The sequence below is a fragment of the Rhinoderma darwinii genome, chromosome 10 (assembly GCF_050947455.1).
Source record: "Rhinoderma darwinii isolate aRhiDar2 chromosome 10, aRhiDar2.hap1, whole genome shotgun sequence".
Lineage (NCBI taxonomy): Eukaryota > Metazoa > Chordata > Amphibia > Anura > Rhinodermatidae > Rhinoderma > Rhinoderma darwinii.
Window position 1 is genome coordinate 26,185,824 of NC_134696.1, and position 15,136 is coordinate 26,200,959.

General features: G+C 42.8%; 1 protein-coding gene across 3 annotated transcripts in view; it reads left to right on the top strand.

The window, feature by feature from the left end:
• Window positions 1-15,136, top strand: part of SLC35E2B (solute carrier family 35 member E2B) — a 43,989-nt gene that overhangs the window by 20,440 nt on the left and 8,413 nt on the right. For all 3 annotated transcript variants that reach the window (XM_075839573.1, XM_075839574.1, XM_075839575.1), the window contains exons 2-6: window positions 2,271-2,742; window positions 7,015-7,150; window positions 10,517-10,644; window positions 12,042-12,162; window positions 13,336-13,389. In XM_075839573.1, the coding sequence (XP_075695688.1) occupies window positions 2,421-2,742; window positions 7,015-7,150; window positions 10,517-10,644; window positions 12,042-12,162; window positions 13,336-13,389 (761 nt within the window). In that variant the 5' untranslated portion in view covers window positions 2,271-2,420. The remainder of the gene's footprint in view (window positions 1-2,270; window positions 2,743-7,014; window positions 7,151-10,516; window positions 10,645-12,041; window positions 12,163-13,335; window positions 13,390-15,136) is intronic.

A 15,136-nucleotide genomic window follows, 5' to 3' on the forward strand; every position in this document is an offset into this window, starting at 1 on the left:
AACTGATATCCCTGTAAATGTTATAGATGTGGAAGCGCTCTCATATTTCACGGTGTATTGAGGCTGTCCACATCCCTAATATCAATGGTCATCCTATTGTTTCCTTATTACAACCAGTGGGAGTCTGAGCCCGACAATTGCCAGGTCTGACTACTAAATTACAGGCAATGTACACTGCTAAAGTTGGTGCAAATGATATATTGTACTTTACGGCAAGTTTGGAAATGAAATAAGTTATCTGATTGATTGCTATGGTTTTCATTGAGGCTGAATTATCCTGCAGATGGTACCCTGGCGCTGACTGCGTGAGTTACCACAAATCCATTATTGAGACTCCTGGTTCATGTTACTAAGGGTACCATTAATAATATATACCTGAGGATGTCATTATATCTCCATGTACGTTTCCTATCACTGCTTGAATTTTAAAAATATGCAAATCCATTCACTACCTTATGGTGTTGGTATCGATATATGTACTCTAACAATATTCAGTGCGTTATTTGACTATGTTTATTCTTGTGTAAAGCTCCTTGCCCACCAGTGATGTACCTCGAAGTGTTCTTGAAAAATGTAGCGTATGGATTTTAGTGAGACGTGTTCTTAGGCAATAGCACGTTTCATTGTTTCCTTAGTACAATGTTTATTACGTGTGGTTTTATACTCTTCTTTAAAACCCAATAAAAACTATTTTTGGGAAAAAAAAAAAAAAGAATATGCAAATACTGCACGTACTTTGGATTTCTTGTCTACTGTAGAGGTAGACAAATTGCTATGGACTTTAAGGGCACGGTAGATCGCTGCAGGGGCAAGAAGAACTCCAGAGACCTCAATAGAAAACAACCCCAAAGGTTAGACACCAGCATCAACTTTTTAGAGGCATTGCATTACTGGCTCCTGGGATTTGTTCAGCCCTGGTGGAAAGCTGGCAGCAGGTTATTTCCCTTCTTCCTATCAAAATTAAGTGTACCTACAGTAGTGAACTCCCGACCAATCTGCTATTGTGTCCGACCAATCTGCTATTGTGTCCGGGGAAACGCTACTGCAGACTGGACCGTACGACGACCAGAGTATTGAGCACGGCTGCTTTTCTAATTAATAGGAAGTTTGCACGTTGCTCTCTGGGCATTGTACCAGAACGGCAACTGTACCACCCAGCGTGCAATAGCGTCGCTCCACGCTCAGGTGCAGTGCACACAGAGTTTATTGGCACTGATTTTGAAGCTGAAACCGCATCGGAATCGGCGCCAAATAACGGCCAAAATCGCCCACATTGATTTCAATGGGTGGAAGAGGCGTGCTTGTTTTTTTTTCTTGGGCGGCTTTTGGCTGCTTGCGGGGGAAAAAGCGCCATGTCGTCTCTTTCCGCGGTTTCTGCCTCTGACCTCCCATTGAATGAATGGGCGGCAGAAAAAAAACTGGTGCTCATTTCTGAGTGTTTTTCGCTGCGTTTTTTTTTTTTATGCCTGCCGTCCTTGAGTTAGCTTCAATGGCCGTGCACGGAAAAATATGTGCAGGCAGTTCAAAATCTGCCTCAAAATTCCTGAAGGATTTCCGAGTCAGATTTTTTTTTTCTGCCTACAAAAAAACTCTGTGTGAACAGGGCCTTAATGTCAGATCGAGTGGGAAATCGCAACTGGAGGTACATTGTAACACACACTCGTCCGGGCATGCATGTTTCTGAAGAGGACCGGTAAGAAAATTATGGACCAAATGAGCATTTAGCCAGCTGTGGCTGTAAGATGTTTTGTGCTGTATCTCTCATAATGCTCCTCCAGTAACTTCCGGAAATACTAGCTGTCTTTGCCGAAAAATGCGTATCTTGTTTCATATTTTGCGTACAGGTATGACCTCTGTAATACTTGTGAGGAATGTAGTGTCCTTATTGTTATTATATTTTACTGCTGTGACACATTCCTCTAAGGCCTTGTTCACATCTGCGTTGGGTTCTGACGTTCCGTCAAGGCTTTGCGTGAGAACGGGACCCTGAACTGACACAAACGGAGACCAGAGGTTTCCGTTTCCATCACCGTTGATTTCAATGGTGACAGATCCGGTGCCCATGGTTTCCGTTTGTGTCTGTTCAGGGTCCCGTCCTGACGGAAAGCTCCGACGGAATGTCAGAACGGGACCCCAGTGCAGATGTGAACGAGTCCTAAGCTGGTTTTTGGTACATTGTTTATATCACGTCTTATTATTGCACTTGGTTTATATGCCGTTATAGGCCTGTATATAATATTAAATTGATTTATTTTGTTTCACCTCCCTAGGACTTGAAACCAAGATCCCGAGGCCATCCCCAAAGCAAAGGAGATCTACAATGGGAGCCTTTGGGTTGACATTGGATTGAACTGAGCTGCTTTACCCGGGACTTTCCTGGCCAGACAGATGACACATTTGTCTCGGTAATCACCACCAACATGCCGTCTAGTAACTCACAAGCGGCAGATGACTGTAAGAAACTTTTGTCTCCGGATAAGCTGAAGGGGAAAGTACCGTATCACCATGGACCTCTGTTCCCTCACCGAGCTGAGAAGATTGTTATTACGCGCAGTGACAGTGTTCCTGAAGAGAGTGTATTGCAAATCACCATCACAGAGACAACGGTCATAGAATCAGATCTTGGAGTTTGCAATTCACAGGCACTCGTCTACCTCTCACTATGGTTTTTCTTCAGCTTCTGTACACTTTTCCTCAATAAATATATTCTCACATTACTGGAAGGGGAGCCGAGCATGCTGGGTAGGTTTCTTGATTTATTTTCATTACTTTTGCCTTTTGTCAATCGGTAGTCGATGTGCCAAGAATTTTGCTTTTGAGTCTTCATGCACACGACCGTGCCCATTATTATGACCTGTAATTACGGGCACGGCCGGCCGTTTTTATGAGCCGTGCCCCCATTCTAAAGTAGAGGAGCACGGTCCGTAAAATAAAAAAATAGGACGTCCTATTTTTTTAGACCAGTTTCTACGGCACGGACACCCTCCCGTAGACATACGGGAAGGTGTCCGTCAGCCATATAAATTAATAGTCTCATAATTACGGGTGATTTTACGGTCATGCACTGGGGCCTTAGTTACTTTTTTTTCTTTTCTTTTGACGTCTGTGAAAGTTCTTATTTTGGATCTGTAAAAAAAAAAACAACTCAAATTGACTCTTGGAGCGGTCTAACTGGTTTCTAAGGCTACATTCACATATGACCTACTTGTCACGGATAAATACATGTGAACGGGGCTTTGTGTACAATTTCTACTGCGTGTGAACATGGCCTTTAAAAGAAAGAGAGATTAAAAAAAAAACATGGCTTCTTTCTTCCACAAACAGCACTACTCTTGTCCATGGGCTGCATTTAGTATTGTATCTCCGTGAATAGGAATGACCTGCAATACTAAACTGCTTATGGACAAAGGTGGCGTTGTTTCTTTGGAAAAAAAAAAGCAGACCCTTTTTCTTTAAATCTTGCACAATCCCTTTATGTCTACAGTATATTGTCTGTCCTTGTTAGGGCTCATTCAGACGAGCGTAAAAGTCGTCCATGTACTGTGCGTGAAAATCACACACCGCACACTGACCCATTGATTTCATTGGGGCTATTCACACATGCAGGAGTTTTCACGCAGTGAGTGTCCGTTGTGTAAAACTCACTGCATGTCTTATATTGGTGCGTTTTTCACGCACCTATCGCCCATTGAAGTCAATAGGTGCGTGAAAAGTGTGATACACATCCATGTGCTGTGTGTGATTTACACATCAATTCAATTGAAAATAATTTTAAAAAAATGTGCTTTGCGAGTGCGTGAATAACGCATGCCCCTCGCAAAGCACACTGATGCAAAATGGACCAGATTCACGCACGTTTTTCACGCGCGTGAATCTGATATGCTCGTGTGAATGTAGCCTAAGTAGCAGTTCAGCGACGTCTTGTATTGGAATTATTTTGGTTAATTTTATGCGTTTTTGTTTAATATGATTGCAATTTCTGGGAACATTATCAGCAAAAAAGCCATTTGAATGATCACAAACTTTTTTTTTTAAACTAACTTTGCATAAATCAATAGTATTTCTAATATAGCTTATTATAGTGAAATGCGTCTTTCTCTGCTAATCAGAGCTGCGCAGGCTGCATCGCAGCAATGAAAGCGAACGTGGCCTTGTTGCAAATCACAGGTTGCCGCGACACGACCGTCGCAAGAAATCCTTAAAGTTTGGATTTCTTACAACTGTTGTGTTGCTGTAACCTGTGGGTCGCAACGTGGCCACATTCACTTTCATTACTGCGATACAGCCTGCGAGACACTGCAATCAAATCGCCATGTAGCAGTAGCCTCAGGGATCCGGTTACATGCTGCCCGTAAAAGTATATAGAGGCGAGGACAGAGCAGTAGCAGGGTTTGAGAGATACACCTACAGACGCTGCTGCAGCTTCTGGTAAGTGTTTTATCTTACCCCAGTGCTGAAGTCACAGCTATACTGGTCATTACTGTTGTGTGATGTCCTCTATGTTGCTGCTGCTTCTGAGGGTGTGCTACAGAGAGATTCGGGAGCAGGATGTTCTCTTCCCTATGTGTGCGGTGTATGGAAGACATGATGGCAGTTAGGCTCCACCCACTAGCTCAGGGAAACCAGTGAATTAGAGAGCCTGCAGAGGGGAAAACTGCTGAAAAAATATGCTGGATACGGCATCATTCTACCAGACTGGAATATCCTATCCAGTCCAATGTTTATTGGAATATTAATGTGTTCCTGTTGCATATTGTATTATAGTCATTACATCCTATATTGTATGCTTTGTATACTCTGAAACGTTAATGAAAAAATTCAGGTTAGGCCCAATTCACATAGCGTTTGTGCTATCCGCCAAACGTATACGTTTTTATACACTTAAAAAAAAAAAAAAGTATTGAAACGTCTAGCTCGGCGTATACATAGACTATAATGGGTCAAACGTAGACCAGAATAGCATCCGTTTGGTCTGTTTGTCATGGTTTATGTTGGGATACTGTTTTTTGACGGTACCGAAAAGTTTAGTCTTCTACGCTATTCTGAACGTCAAAAAAGGTATACGCGACGTAATGGTTTATTTTTGTGTTTTTTTAGCATTGATCTCAATGGACAAGGTATGCAAACGTAATTTAAAAAAAAAAAAAAGTGTACTTTATCTGTTTTTTACCTAAAAAAACAAAAACGTATAACGACGTATGAGTATAAGCTAAACGTACATGCTATAAAAACCACAGGCGTAAACGGCAGAAAATTGTACACATTTGTATACTTTTTTTCAATGGTCCACATTTAAAAAAATATATATACGCTCGGCGGATAGCACAAACGCGATGTGAATGGGGTCTTACAAGTCACACGTATGACAGCTTATTCTGAAGTGACCTGAATTATTAGATCCACTTTTAACATTTGCCTCTTTGTTAATTGTGTACATTTTGGCTCTGGCTTGACTTTTTAAGACAATAGCTTCAGGGTTTAAAGTGGCGATGATTGTTATTTAATAAGTACACACCAGGCAGTACAGTTTACCAACTCATGAATAGAAGTTTCATTTAAATTCTTTATTTCGTAAGTAGAAAATTAAAAAGCCTCTTTCAGGTGCCCGTACACACACAGGCCATGCTGCGCCTCTTGTACAGGTGAAGCACATTGAAACCATGCAGGGTAAGGCCACTACATGTATGTGGGCGCCCTTAGTGTACATTGACAGGATGAAAACCTTCCCTATGATAAAGATCTCCACCTGCTTATTACTGGGAGTGACCTCACCTTCCCTGTGTATTGCTGCTACTCCACTCCTGTAGACTTAAAAACTTTTTAAAAGTTTAGTTACACTTTAAACAGGTCAGTGATGTGTCAGAAATTTTGATCGGTGGGGGTCTGAGCACTGAGACCTCCAGCGCCGATCGCTAAAACGAAGCTCCAAGGAAAGTCTGAGTCCATACACCGTTTGTTCGACTTTTTTAGGAAAACCGTTCAGAAAGTAAGCGGCACAGCGCTCACCCGAGCACTTCTGCTTCGTTTTAGCGATCGGTGGGGATCTAAGTGCTCGGACCCCCACTAATGAAAACTTCTGAGTTGTCATGAGTTTTTTTTAACAGATTAGTTACACTTTGCTGAACTAAGAAGAAAAGTGGGGGGATAGGAAAAGCGATGCAGCTCCATCACTAGATGTGCTTGTTGTATTTTGCTTATTTTATTCTGATTCGGTGCATCTATTAGAGGGGATTCTCATTTAGTAGATGACTGCAACTTCTTGTAACCAATGAGCTCAATAGATGTTGATTGATTTCAATAAGCCCCTTGCCTCTTTTAGGTGAGCATAAACATTTTTTATGCATTTGTCTCAAATTCTATCAGATATGATGGAAGGAATAGTTCTGCATGCAGCGCTGTTCTTCCTGTCAAAACGAAGCAACCGCAATGGACTCTGTTGTAGGTTACCCTCGGTGATATCTGTCGTACGACAGTTCTGACACTGCATCGCGGATTCTGTTCTAAACTTTGCTGTTGATCATCTGTTGTCACTAGTAAAAATGCTTGCAGGGTAAGCAAAGCATTAGTCGGCACCCTGTGAAATCAGGGGGCCTCTGCTAGGTATCTGCTTTTTGCAGCACCTCTCTGTTAGGCCCCTTTTACACACCCGTGCCCGTAATCACGGCCCGCATTTTCTGGCCGTGCTTCCATACAAAGTAAAACCTGAAAAAAACGGACATGCTCCATAATTCCCGGAACGGTTCTACAGCACGGACACCCATCCATAGCGATAAGGAAAGGCGTCCACGGCCAATACAACTGAATGGGCCCCTTATTACGGCAGAATTTACGGTCGTGTGCATGGGGCCTTATGGCTGATAGGGGGGGGGTCCCAATGGGTAAGATTCCCTTTCTTACCTCCATATGCAATAAAAGGGCATATAGGAAGAGGTTGGCTGACACTGACAACACTTTTGCATACTGAGGGCTATAAATCACACAATGATTCATTGTATTTATATGTTTATTTTTCAGGAGCTATCCAAATGTTGACGACGACCTTCATTGGCTGCATCAAGATGTTCGTTCCCTGCTGCTTGTACCAGCACAAAACTCGTCTCAGCTACCCGTCAAACTTCCTCATGATAATGTTATTTGTGGGGATCATGAGGTAATTATCACATGGGCTCTGCTGCTGTCAGGTTCCAATAGAACATGTAACACCTGTTTATTAAGTTCAAACACGAGGACTGTACTCCGACAATCCAAAGGATCTACTCCCACTACCTGTGCAATTATTACTATATTTAACAGGAGAATTGATTATCAATCTCTATTCATATACATTAAAACAATTATAACTAAACCCTATCAAGGACATATAAAAGTGAGTTCAAATCCATGGACTCCCTTATTTTTGAAAATATTATGTTTTAAATCTGCTGAACGGCAGATATATTTTATAGAGGAGCTAGAAGTTATATCTGCCGTTCAACAGAGTCAAAATCCCCATACCTTTCCATAATTACACTGAAATGTGCTGCCGACAACTATAATATTTATTGCTGCATAAACTATGCAATCAGCCAATGATCGAGCATTTGCTCGTTCATCGGCTGATTGTTGCCCTGTTTACACAGGGCAATGATCGGAAATGAATGTTCAAGTGAATGACCGTTTTCCCGATCATTGACTCATGTAAGAAGGCAGCAACCACTTGCGGACCGCCAATAGACTATAAACATCAGGGTGGTTCACAATTAACTCTGCAAGGACGTTCCAACAGCTGTATCACGGACCTTCAACCAGAGACCACTCCGCATGGTCTCCGGGCATGTCATCATTGTGACAACCTGTCACAATGATCACATTGCGCCGACCAGCAGCGCTTATGTGCCAACTGTGAGGAGCTCTGTGATGTGATACAGCTGTCTAGAGAGAGCTGATATCACAGAGCGTTTACCCGGAGACAGGCTGGCACAGCGATCACATTGCTCCTCCCAGTGGCGCTTGTGCGATGGTAAGGAGTTCCATGATACAGCTGTCTGGGAGGAGCATTGTGATCGATGTGACGGGCTGTCAGAGCGATCACATGACAGGAGACCACACTGGGTGAATGCTCCGTGATATCCGCTATCTCTAGACAACTGTATCACAGAGCTCCCACCCGTTCCCGATTCTTGCCCTGTGTAAACAAGGCAACGATCAGCCGAGGGACAAGCAAACGCGTGTACATCGTCTGATTGTGTAGTTTATGCAGCATTCAATTTCATTGTTGTCGGCAGACATGATAGAAATGTATGAGGAAAAGCGATCGTAGTAATGATCGCTTGTCCCTAAACATAGTTCCTTGTGAAAGGCGCCAAGCAGCGATTTGTCTCGTTGATAAGCGCTTTTTTACACGTCCCATGTTGGGTCATGTAAGAGGACAATAAGAATGTTTTTCTTTCCCTGTATGGCTTTAGATGACCCCTGGAGCTGGGATAACAGGAACTTTTGTTAATGTTATAACATCCTCGTATCCTCCTCCGTTTATCAATCAGAAAGCATATACATTGCTGGGAAAAAGTTTTTGCCTCTTTCCGGAATTTTTTTTTTTCTTCTATTTTTGCTTATTTTTGACAGTTTCAGATCATCAAACTACTTTTAATTTTAGACAAAGTAAACACAAAATGCTGTTTTCCAATGATGATTATTTAAGAAAAATGCTGTTCAGCCCTACCAGGCCCTTTGTGAAAATGTAATTTCCCCTTTAGCTACTTCATAAACCAGTTAACCAAGTTTAAATTGACAATTGAGTTAAATTTCACCAGCCACGCCCAGGCAGGATTACTGCCAGACCTGTTGAATCTAAACACCACTTAAATAAAAGCTGGCATTCAATGTGAAGCCGGCGAGAAGGTCTCACGAAGCGCCACCTGATGCTAAATCCGAAAGACACAAATACAGTCTGGACTTGAGCCAGTCTGGAAAGTGTTACAAAGCCATTGCTAAATCTCTGGGGCTACAGCAAACCACAGTGAGACCCATTAACTACAAATGGAGAAAATTTTGAACCGAGAGCAGCGACATGAATGTAGTCAGAGCGAGGCTGCGGCCGTGTAATACATCCATTGCCCCTCTCCTAACAAGTGTGCGTGCGGTCAGCATGATGTGGTGCGGCCGGCGCTGCACTAATGAGCGCCGGCACTGAAGACAGAACATGGCGGGCGCACTGCAAAACGCCCCCATGTTCTGTCTTCAGTGCCGCCGCTCACTAGTGCAGTGCCGGCCGCATGCTGACCGCGCGCACACACTTGTTAGGATGTTGATTTCAATTCTAATCCTTCCATTGCTTATGGTTTCCGTTTGTTACCGTTGTGAAAGGACTCCGTTGTTTTGACGGATTCAATAGCGCTATTGATTCCGTCAAAACAACGAAGTCCTTTCACAACGGTGACAAACGGAAACCATTAGCAAAGTATCCGTCACCATTGAGATCAAAGCTGATGTGAACAGGCCCTAACAGATGCCAAACACTACGACTGAAATAATCCCAGTTAAAAGAAATATCCGCTCTCCTGACAAGTCTGTTTTTCGCAAATGCATTCCACTTGAAATAACATTCCGATGCATCTTTTCTTAGAGCCCTGCGTTGTGACGTTCCTCTGTTCTTCCTGTAAATGTATGAATGATCTGACAACTGGGCATTCCTTTTCCCATTACATTGTGTGTCTTCAGACTCTGACATTGTCCAATCAGTGCTGACAGAACCGACCGTGTTGAGACACATCCTATTGACAAGGGGAATGGTAGCACTCAGTTGGCAATGAATTCATATATTTCCTGGAGGAATAACAGAGGAATGGCACAATACAATGTTTTTAGAGAAGCAGATTACACAAGGTCTGATTAAAGGAGTTGACTCATAAGGGCAACCTTTCCCATACAACCTATTCAGTTATAATGACAACATAATGGGGGGGGGGGGGTCTTTCTTGCCTTGGCAGATGTGGCCCATCCATGTTTTGCATGGCTGGCCAATTATTTGAATGCAGTACTACATTTCCCCTGCAGCTTATCGCCAGGCTGACTTTCCTAAAAAAAAAAAGGGGGTTGTCTTGATGAGACCATATCTTTTTAAGGGATTTCATACCAATTTTTTTTTATCGCGATGTTCAATAATATAATGGCAAGTTCCTAAAATAAATGTGTTCTCTGCTATAGTATTATTGAAATTTCTCCTTAGGTGTAGGAATGTTCTGAAAACAACATGTAAGACTTTCAAATTCCATCTACATCAGTCTTTTACATTGTCATAAATGGCAGCCTGCAGCTTGCTGATGGCTCTACAGAGAATGTTTTCGACAGTAACATTATATCAGAGATTTCTTATTCAAATAATTTTCCTAATGCGTTCTTGGAACCAGATCCAAGGTGAAGCTTTGCTGTATAACACACAGGTTGAAATCTCTTATTTTGCTGAATGTTGTGAATTACATGGCTGCTTCCTGAGCTATTAATGTAGAATTGAATCAAGTGTTCCTCATCCTTCCAGGTTCTCCACTGTGGTTCTGGGGCTGGTCAGCTTGAAGAATGTGGCCGTCTCCTTTGCAGAAACTGTTAAAAGCTCTGCACCTATTTTTACAGTCATAATGTCCAGGCTCATTTTAGGAGAGTACACTGGTGAGTGTTCACTGCTTTACCATCAGCCTCTTGTGGTTCGTCCTAATCTCCATCCCTTTGAAGCAGTTTCGGATTATGACTGTATTTTATGGTAATTATTGTTTGGAAGGGTGACTGAGTGTGTTTTACAAAGTATGTCAGGCCCTGTCAATTCTTTGCCAGGTGTAGGTGCCAGGAAAGACTCTCTGTAGGGTTGGGTGTGTACTCATACAGGACAAGTGCAAGTCTGCACTTACACGTCACTTTAGGTTTTGAGATTTTCTACCCCCCCCCCAGTAGTCTGATTAGAGCAAAGAAGCGGTCCCCTCTAGTAGTAAAAATTGTATCTTACGGGCCCCCAGTTCTCCAGTTGTCAGAGCCGTCCCCCCACTTCTTCAGGAATTACATGATAGGCCCCCCTGCTTTTCCCATACTAACAGCAGCTCCCTTCCCCCTCCCAGTAGTCACAGTATGCCGACCCCCAGTAGTCATAGCAAGCCTCCCCCCAACCCTCTCCCTTATCAGTAGTCCTTGAATACGCCCCTCTTTATTCCAGCAGGCACATCAAGACTCCTTCAGCAATCCCCTCTCCCTGTGTAGTCAAAGCAAGGTCTCCCTCAGCTACTCCCGCTATCTTCTGTCAGGACGCAGATTGTTTCCGTAGGAGCCAAAGCTTTCCCTGCACCGCTGCCACTTTGTTCTAGTTATTAGTGGGGTTCACATCAGTCAGACCACCGATTGGACGTTGGTAGCCTATCCTAATCCTATGCCATGAATCTTTATCCCCAGACAAACCCTTTAAATCGCAAATATACTAAAATCTTGTTCCACGTCAGCGGCTGGAGTCCAGGCTGGAGTCCAGGGCAGAGGACAGATTTGTTCTGCTACTGTGCTATTTCCAAAAAAGTGTTAAGGCCTTTTTAAACGGGCTAATCATCGGGCAAAGGAGCTTTCATATGAACGTTCATTCCCGATCATTGCCCTGTGTAAACATGGCAGCGATCAGCAGATGAACGAGCAAACGCTCATTCCTTCCTCATCTGCTGGTTTATGCTGCAATAAATATCATCGTTCTCGGCAGCTCCTCTCCTCGTAGTAACGAGCGCTCGTCCCCATACATTACTAATCGTAGCTCCTTGTGACAGGAGCGCTGTTCAGCGAGCTGTCTCGTTGAGCGCCGGTCGTTTTCACGGCCCATACCAGGAAGTGTAAAAGGACCCTTACTTGCTTATAGATATAAAAATATTACAAAGTTTTTTTTCTCTGGCCAGGTATATAATTCTGAGCTATGTACAGGCAGCATGGTCATTCAAGGTACCTTAGAAATTCTCTATAACATTCTGTGGGTTGTGTCGTTTTTCTGACATCCAGCGATTACTGATGAGTTTGATCTCCAATAACATCTATGTCTCTTTCAGGAATGATGGTGAATCTGGCGCTTCTACCGGTTATGGTCGGGCTTGCCCTCTGCACCGCAACTGAAATCAGTTTTAATGTGCTTGGCTTCTCTGCTGCATTATCCACAAATATAATGGACTGGTGAGATAACGTGTCCTCTGAAGTATTGATAAGTTGATAGCGAGTGGCTTGGCTACTTGTTTCAGCAAAAAAATATTATTCTTTGTATAACGAAAAGTTATACGATTTTACAATATACTTTCTGCGTCCATTCCTCACTGCTTTCAAGATCTCTGCTTGCTCTCCCTATTTTGATAGGAACCTTAATTATTTATTTTTCAGTGGCTAAAAATCTATAATTGTCACGTGATGGACACACAAGTTACACTACAGTTATCAGAGCTGTGTTTAGTAACAAGCCATGCATCTCTGTGTTGTCAGCGCATGAGCATGGATTTTTTTTGTTTTTTTTCCCTGCGATTAAACAATAAAAGTTCTTATTTAACGTCGGAGACCTCGAAAACCGTGAGGAATTAATAAGGAAACCCGTGCAGTGTTTGTCGCTATGTGGCCCGAACCTAAATCTATACCAGGAGGCAAAGGGATTTTAGGAATAGAACTGTAGAAGTTTTCTTGATGATGTCTAGTTCTAACTGCAGAGATTTCCCCCAGCTTCAGGATAATAGAAAAACAAACATTCAATTCATACAAATACACCTGAATATTATTTACCTGTCCGGCTTCATTCAGAAGTGTCAAATACAACATGTATTTACTGCAGGATATGCAGATTGATGTGCCGCTGATCCGTATGAGAATTAGCTGCGTTTAATGGGTCTAATTTGCTGTTTTTTTCCTAGCAGAATCCGCGGTAATAAATGACATCCAGATATTTTATCCGCTGCAGGTGAAAGGGGTAACGAAAACCCCATTCACATGCATTAAATGTCAATTGTCTTGATTTGGTCAATTGATTTGGGCACGGTATCCGCACTGAAAACCGTGTCAAATCCTGAATGTGTGAATGCAATAATCGACTGTTTGAGGAGAACAAGTCATTTTATCCCATGGATTATTGGTATGAATGCTCCGAACTCTTTCGTAATATTTATTTGAATATATTTAGTTCATTACATGAGTCGAATGCAAAGGGAACAGGCACTTTGTGGCTTTTCGCGTACGTTAGATCTGATGGAAGCTAGCGGAATTGTTCAGGATGGGATCATTCTGATGAGAATAGACGCAGAATGGATTTACATGTACAGGAAGCCTGATGTTTCTCATTTATGATGATTATGCTGTATCTCATTTCAGCCTGCAGAATGTCTTCTCAAAGAAACTCCTCAGTGGAGATAAATACAAATTTTCGTAAGTATATTGTACTCCGTGATGCTCAATTACAAGAGGCAAAACACTAGCAGAGAATAGAAATACAACAGAAACCGGCTGACCGGTGGAAGGGGCACAAATAGGAAAAGGGTATGTCCAGGAAAATGGAAACCATTTTACAGTTCACCTATAGAATTAATTTGATATAATAAGCTGCAAAGCTTTGTAGATCTCCCAGCATTCCCTGCTTGTTCAGTGTCTGCATAGTTTGCTCAGGTGATTGGGAAAGGACGCTCTTTACCGGTCAGTGTACGGTAATATTATATAGAAAATATGAACTGTCTGACTGTGTTTTAGGAGCTCAGCTGTGCTGTGTGTGACTGACCACAAGCTAGTTGCTGCAGAATTCTGATTTAATTCTTTGAAGAAAATATAAAATGGCTTTGGGGGTCTTACAGTTGCCTCATCAACTGTATCATCAGAGCTGCTGGCTACGTTAAACTCCTGGTGGGAGACGAGAGTTCCGGCAACATTGGGTGACACACCCTTAAACGTGGTTTTCTAATAAGCACATTTATCTTTTATCCACAGGATAGATGATAAATGTTTAATAGCTTAAGCCCCACCACTGGGAACCCCAGCAATCACTAGAATGGGGGTAGCGACCCCCCTTTCCTCCTCACTGCACAATTGCAGTTAGGAGGATTTGGAACGGCGGAATGAATGTTGGGGCTGCAGCGTCACGCAGCACCTAAGGGGGGCATATTTATAAAAAGAAAAAAAATCAATCGAAAGCAGAGAAGACGTTTCAGGAACAACTAAAAGGTGAATAGAAAAAAAAAAAAAAAGTGCTCTTTAAAGTAGTTTTCCCATCAGGGACAGTTATAACATATCCACAGGATATGTCGTAAATGTCAGATAGATGCGGGTCCCACCTCTGGGACCCTCACCTATTTCTAGAATGGGGCCCCTAAACCCCGTTCTACTGCTCTGTGTTGTGACTGAAGTGTTAGATTTACGACCATGAAGAGGAAAACAGCATAACTCACTGAGCTACGCTGTTTCCGCAACTCCCATAGTAGTGAATGGCAGTTACTGAAGCAGCGTAGCATGCAAGCTACACTGTTTCCGTAACTACCATTCAGTTCTATGGGAGTTACGGAAACCGCGTAGCTCAGTGAGTTATGCTGTTTTCTTCTTCATGGTCGGGAGACACCGGAGTCAGCCGCAATACGGTAGAACGGGGTTTAGGAGGCCCCATTCTATAGATAGGTGCGGGTCCCAGAAGTGGGACCCGCATCTATCTGACATTTATGACATATCCCGTGGATTTGTCATAAATGTCCCTGATGGGGAAAACCCCTTTAAGGGGTTGTCTAGTCTAGAAAACCCATTTCCATATACCCTATTAGCAAATTATGAGTTATTAGAGGGAGGTCCTCTGTTGAGAATCCTCATCTCGTTCTGGAGGACCAGACCTGTCCTGTATTACACAAATAACCTATTGATTTGAATGTGAACGGTCTCCCCTGTGGTGGCGCTGCAGGGAAATTGAACACATACTGCCAGGTTTTCCCACAGATTACAGCTGATTACTGGGGGTCTCAGCAGGAGGACACTTTGTGATCAACTTATTGTCAGGGGATCCTTCTAATAAGTAAGGAATTGTCCAAAGCGGAGAACTCCTTTTAAGAAGATCTTGCTTGGGCACCATGAGTGCAGAACACCATCCTGTAAAGATAGCGAAGGATCGTGGTCCATGCAGGAGATTTTTCACAATTTTGGA